Below are 6,754 nucleotides of genomic sequence, written 5' to 3'. Positions count from 1 at the left end.
ATTTGGATACTGAGCTACAAGAAAATAGAGAGAAATGTCTGATGACATGTCTGATTTGATTTCAGAGCCCAGAGAAGCCATCTGTCTTCACAGAAAAGTCATTGCTGAACACCCAATTTTATCAGTCCTCATTTTTCCTCTGAAGGAAAATCACAGCCTGGATTCTGTTTAGGAGGAAGAGATTCTACCCATGGGTCCACTGTTCTACACTGCAGCTACATAAACATTTGTGATATCTAGAAAACCATCAACTAGCAAGTGTGGAACTAAGAGCTATTCTTTTAGTGCATATGTTGGAGAAAACATGGGTCTGAGGAAAAGCATCCTCTCCTCTGGTGCAGGTTTGGTGGTTTTCAGAGAATTAGATAGCAGTCACCATCTGCACTTCTGACCATTGCTGTAAGAGAGTGGAGCTCTCTTCTAGCAATTTTAGATGCACAATCACACATTTTTATCATGTTCTCAGAGAACTGTCAACTCTATTAACGTTAGCTAAATTGCTAGTGCTTGGCACTGCATAGTGCCAAGGCACATAACGTATGGTAATGTAGACATCCTAGTGAAGGGCACTTGGATGACCTAAATGGTTCCATTTTCATAACACAAAACAAGAGGAAGGACCAGGCTTGCCATTAGAGCATTTAAATGGTTACTGTCCTACAGAGATCATTTACAGTCATTCCTCAAAAAGGCCTAACCTGCAGCAATATTCTGTTCTTTACCCTGTACTGTTTGGACCTAATTGTGAGGTCTTAGAATGGCTCCCAGGCCCTCAGAATGCTGTACATTCCCATTGAGCACTCACTGCCACTGCTGAGTGTGTTGCCCCATCCAGAGATTAGGCATGTGGTGCCTGCGGCCACACAGCTGGTAGGAAGAGGAACTGTGTTGACATAGGAGTTGAGTGTGGCTGCTTTGGAAAGTTTGATCAGCATAATGTCATTGTCCAGCGTGTTGGAGTTGTAGCCAGAGTGGCGGATGACTTTAGATGAACTTATGGTCTGCTCAGTGCCTTCTTGGAGTGCCAGGTTGTGTTCCCCAAGTTTCACTTGGATGGAACTGGAAAAGATAAGGAATGGCATATACATATACAGTTACTGACATCGTAGTTAGGAGAAACCTCCGTTACTCTATGCACTAGCTTCAACATCATTATAGTAGTAGCTGTTTTCACTCAGGGTACCTTTATTGTCCTGCAACAGCTCCTGGGCATCCACAATGAGATCTTATGTGCACCCAGTTCAGGTGGTGAATTCAGGAAGGATTACTTTTCTGAGCTGGGTCAAATTAAATATATTACAGTGCCTCATACAAACCTTCTGGAAAAAGACAAACTGGTACCACCATGAGGTCATTCCTCTTCTTGTTCTCCAGTAACTAAGTTTTAACAAGGTTAATGCAATTTACAAGAGATCACAGCCCATAATTTGTTGTTAGATAATCACATTGTCATTTCAGAAAGTAACCTTCATTAACAGAAACATTTGCAAAAGTGGAAAACCCCATATGATGCCCCAGCCCAGCTTTCTGAATGAACCATCCATTCCTTGGTTGTCTCCTGTCAGAACTGGGTCTGTTACATATTTGAATCTCATACATATTAGAATCTCACTGTTAAAAGTGAACTGGAAGAAATAGGTAGGTTATGGAAGAACATATTTTTTCCACTCACGACTTGTAGCAGTGAGCCGCTGACAGGACCCACTGGCTGCTGATGAGAGAACCTCCACAGAAGTGATACCCAGAATTCAGGGACACCTGATATCGGACTGAGTTCTTTGTACAGGTGTAGCCTCCCACAATCTTGTCATCATCGTCATCATTGATGGGGAAGGCAACTGGGAGATAAGCAGTAGCATATGTTAACATCTGGCATAAGGAACTTTGTGGCCCTGTGATTGACTGAAGCACCCCTTTTGTAGGCTCTGGTCCTATAAAAATGCACAGTGGCAGCGGTGGGCAAGTGTAACAGACATTTGTTTACTGCTCCCTAAAATAAGCTGATTGAACTTAGACTGGTAGCTCATCTATTTGCATCTAAAGCACTGGCTGCTGGTCCCATGCTGAAACTAAGAATACAGAAATGTTTTTGTTGGACAGGATCAAAGGTCTGTTTGTCCCAGGATCCTTGTGGTGGTTTTACTCAGGTGGGTAGCAGAGTTCCACCATGGCCGCACTCTCACTCCCCCTCTTCAAAGACGAGGGGAAGCAGGAAGCAGGAAGCAGGCCCTGGGAAGAAGTGCCTCAATATGCCTAGCGGTTGTTCGGGAGGACAGACGCTTCCACAATGAGAGCCATCCCCTCTCATTCCCTTTCCCACCTTTTATTGCTGAGCGTGACATCACGTGGTATGGAATATCCCTTTGGTTGGTTTAGGTGAGCTGCCCCGGTGATGTCCCCTTCCCATCACTTGCCCACCCCCAGCCTGCTGGCTCTTGGGGGCTTGGAGGGAGTCCTGATGCGATGCCAGTATTGTGCAGCAATAGACAGAACACTGGTGTGATACCAGTGCTTTTCTAACTATAAGTGCAGAGTACAGCACTGTATGGGCTGCTGTAGGGAAAGTTAACTCCATCCCAGCCAGACCCAGCACAGTCTTGTCTGCAGTAGTAGTCACTAGCAGACTGAGTCAAAGTACAAGACAAGTCTGCAGTGGTATTTCCTTGGAACACTACCCAGTATTCCAAGAATTAACAACAGCTTTAGGACTTCCTGAGCAAGAGATAATATCTTTGTACTTCATTTTTCTTGAGAGTCATGAATTTATAAAGTCAGTTATTGAAGCTATATAGTCATTTCAATATTCCTGGTCAAGAACCCCTATGAGGGCATTCATTCCACAGTCTGTGAAACAAACTATCCTGAACAGATATGTAGCAGTCAAAAGAAGTTGCAGTGCTCTGCCTTAAAACTTTTGCAAGGTGTAATCGGACTGCACTTTCTCACAAGAGACTACCTTGCAAATTTCTTCAGAAATGAGCTTCATTATACATTACAAAACTAAATCAAAAATATACTCACCAGCCACACCAACAAAGGCGACAAACAGTATGTATTTCATGATCTTGACACAGCCTCAAGCCCAGACTGGTGGACTGGAAGTGTAAGCTGCTGGAAATATATTTCCTGAAATGGCCTTATCTATAGCCCAAGGTTTTCTCCAGGAAAAAATAAACAGTGGAAAATTTGAAGATCCAAATGCAGATATTAAAAGGCACTGGCAGAAGGTACAAATAACTTATTAACTAAGCATACACCTTTCTTAAGATAGCTCTCTTAAATTATTTCAAAGAGCAACCTTCAATACAAAAATACATTTTGGCTTTGGAAGATGTGTAATTGTTTCTCCTTCTCAATCTTGTATGCAGCACTTGATAATAGCGTACCTTTGAGATTCCTCTGCTCTTATGAAGTCATTTTTAAGAACATATGCTTTTTCCAGAAGCTGAATATTGTAGGTAATGTACTATAAGATATTTTACATTTATTTTAACAACAAAAACAACCAACTAAACAAACAAACCAACCAACCAACAAACAAAAAACATAACAGAAACTTTGTGTTTTCTAAAGTTTATTTTTAAAAATTAATTTCCTTGATTAACTTGTCTTCTCATCTATACACAGTGTTTAATCAAAATTAGTCATAACTAATTTCAGTAAGAGAGTATGAGAAAACTATTCTGTATCACCTTCCATTTCTCAAGTTAAATTTTTTAAAATTCTTGCTGGAATGGGAGACGAGGTCTCTGAAAAATGTGAGACAGACTGGGGAGGGGCAGAGGAAGAGCAGAAGGAAAACAAGGGCATAGTGAGTTAATGGAGCCGGGACTCTTTGGAGGGAAGCGGGTCAGGCAAAACAATGCAGCAGCACCTAGCATTTTTGAAGACAAAAACTCTTCAGACATACAAACACGTAGGTCAGCATTAAGAATTGGGGCACTGCTGGCGTGGTTAGTGAAAGGCAGCAGATACTTCTCAGGACTAGTGAGTGCTACAGCAGCACAGCCGTGTTCTGGGCCACTAGTCCCCACAGCAGGCCCTACCGTGGCACCGAGGAGAGAGAGAGTGTGGTTAAAGTACAAAGCAGAAGGAAAATTCAAGGCTCTCCCACATACCACCCAAAGAGAGAAGTGCCCACTGAAGGAAAGATTGTTGAGGGAGGAGAGCCCAGCATCTGGCAATGGACATGGGAGGCTGACACCAGTCCAGCTGGGAGGAAGCATGCCCAGGGCACCAGGCATACATTCCACTGTGGAAGGGGCAGCCCCTTGGCAGCTTCACAAGTAACAATGTGCTCCGGGAGACACTTTTAGCCACCTGCTCCACACACCTCTTAATTGCCACAGGAACGCATACAGTTCTGAGCACGACTAAGGCACCTCTTGATGGCAAAACTGCATGGCCAGAGAAAGGAAACCACAGAAGGCTGTTTTCACATGGTGCGTCCATTGTGATGGACAGCTGTGGGCAGAAACTGAATACACGTTGACCAGAGCGCTGCCTAACTAGGTTTGCAATTTCCCTAACCAACCTCCCCCTTTTAAGGCTCCCTTCAAGACCCAGGGAAAGAACCGTCATCCGCTGTGTGGAAGCACATGGTGTGTGGGCAAAGCTGTGGTCTGGTCTGCTCATGAGAACGTCAGGCACCTCGGCAGTGGTACGTGGGACACTAGTACTGTAGGCAGTCAGTCAAAAAGGAGCTGCAAAACAGCACATCCTTCAAGCACCACTCTGCACACCAGGTGGGGCCTCTCTGTACCCGCTTCCTCCGGAGGCCTCAGGAAGCCCAGAGTAAAACAAAAGACTCTTTCTTTCTTTCTTTCTTTATTTATTTATTTATTTTAATTTACCAGTTTAAAAAATGGATCATCCACTCTCAACAACAAATTTCCTGTGAAATTCCCTCACTAAAATGATATTGTTTTTACATAATATGGCCTTAAATGTCTCTCGTTGACAAATCCTTACCTTTCCTTCTTGGCTAAAGTTTTACACATGAAGTCTCCTATCAGATACACGGAAACCCAAATCAATAAACAGTCTTTGCTTCCCTCCCACTCGTTTAAATTCATGGCCTACAAGGCCTTTCCTTCTGAGGAGGGATGGGGGGGTTGAGGGGGGTGGAGGGCGGGAACTAAAAATGAACTCCAAAGTGGGACGAGACTGCTGTCTGCTGGCACTTTTGGAAATTACCTCATAATTGTGACCATCTATGTGATGTTAGCATCACATAGAAACACTCCGTCAAAATTAATATAGAAGAAGTGGTTTGAATGGTTTTACATGAAAGACACAATGTTGGAGAGAGTCTGCTAATGACAAAAAGGACCATAATGGAGCTGTAGACTGGTAAAGGAAACAGAATCATCTTAAAGGGATTTCAGAAGAAAGGTTTTAGACCCTGAATAAACACTGCTGACATCAGAGAAAGAATTAGACCAAGGCAGGCAAATAATATCACACTGTTAGTGTTATCATGTAGGCAGAGACAGACCAAAAAAATGCTAAATGTATTTTTAAAATAATTCAGTCCAAACAAAGACAAATGCCTGCCATCATTATTATAATCAGCAAGTTAAACATACAGGCTGCTATAGAAAAGAAGGTATTGCAAGGGCACCTATCACCTGTCCAATATTTTAAATGGCTTTCTGTAGTCTTCTGTCTTGGTCCTAAATGTTTCAACTTATTCTGACTTTCTCATTCAGCTCCCCTGGAGACATAACAGCTGTTAGGGGCTTAGCAGAACAGCACAAAAGAAAAAAAAAAATGTTTTCCTAAGAGAGTTATCTATTTTCAAATAATTGTATGTATCCTGTAGTAACTGACTGCTTTTTATATCAAGACAGGATGGAGTGAAACCATTAGACTGCAACATGAATTGCAGGTATTCAGTAATGTTGCTAACTATGTCCTGACTATTTGTGTGAGAGGATAAGGCCTGGATCAGCTGAGCATGTCCTAAACCTAAATTTGTTTGTTCATGTGCCTGTCTCTCCCTGTATTGCCTCAATGTCTGTTTGTATACACAGTCTCACTGGCACAGATCTTTCCCTCTTGAAAGTTACATCATACCTGGGCACACCTAAGGGGAAAAATGCAGTTTTGTTTCTTCATTTAATTACATGTGAGAGAGAAAAAAATAATAATAATAAAGTACCCTACTACCTTAAAGTTCCCACCACCTTAAAACAGTCTCCAACATGAAGGTACGCTCGTACTCCTAGATGAAGCTTTTTCATAGTCATAGGTACTCAGGAGAAGATTATATTTCTGCTTCCTGGACCAGGGTAGTCAGAGGAGTAAAAACCTAAGAGCTCAGCATCGTACTTGCCTCCCTTTCAGAGCAGCCAAAAAGTATTGCACAGACAGAAGAGGATATTCACAATCAGGCAAGACTACAAATATAAACACCAGGCTGTAGTAAGCAAATCAATCTCAATGCAAAACAATTACAGTGGGTTTGAGTTCTGCTTATCATTCTGGGTTGGAAGGGTGAGAATGAAAGCACCGTAAATACTGCCATGAAGTTGCATGGTGAAAAATAACTGCATATAAAACCAGTTAATAAAATGAAAATAAAAATAAAAATAAAAATAAAAATAAAAATAAAAATAAAAATAAAAAGACTAATTTTTGTCTATAGGAAAAAAAAAGTTGGAAATATAGATTCTGGGATAATGGATACACTAAGAGGTAATCAGACTATCTCACAGACAAAACAATGGCAGTGGAAGGAAGGAGCCTGTGG

General features: G+C 42.0%; 1 protein-coding gene across 1 annotated transcript in view; it reads right to left on the bottom strand.

Moving 5' to 3' along the window:
* The window catches only part of LOC136791871 (trypsin I-P1), a 4,791-nt gene extending 1,474 nt beyond the window's left edge, over positions 1-3,317 (bottom strand). Inside the window, exons 1-4 of the mRNA XM_067005138.1 lie at positions 3,022-3,317; positions 1,673-1,838; positions 806-1,059; positions 1-14 (exon numbers count right to left, since the gene is read on the bottom strand). The exon at positions 1-14 is cut by the window's left edge and continues 123 nt beyond it. Coding sequence (XP_066861239.1) covers positions 1-14; positions 806-1,059; positions 1,673-1,838; positions 3,022-3,061 — 474 coding nt within the window. The 5' untranslated portion in view covers positions 3,062-3,317. The remainder of the gene's footprint in view (positions 15-805; positions 1,060-1,672; positions 1,839-3,021) is intronic.
* Between the last annotated feature and the right edge of the window lie 3,437 nt (positions 3,318-6,754).

This window comes from Anser cygnoides, chromosome 1, assembly GCF_040182565.1.
Source record: "Anser cygnoides isolate HZ-2024a breed goose chromosome 1, Taihu_goose_T2T_genome, whole genome shotgun sequence".
In the NCBI taxonomy this organism is placed as follows: domain Eukaryota; kingdom Metazoa; phylum Chordata; class Aves; order Anseriformes; family Anatidae; genus Anser; species Anser cygnoides.
This window is presented reverse-complemented; position numbering and strand designations above follow the sequence as displayed.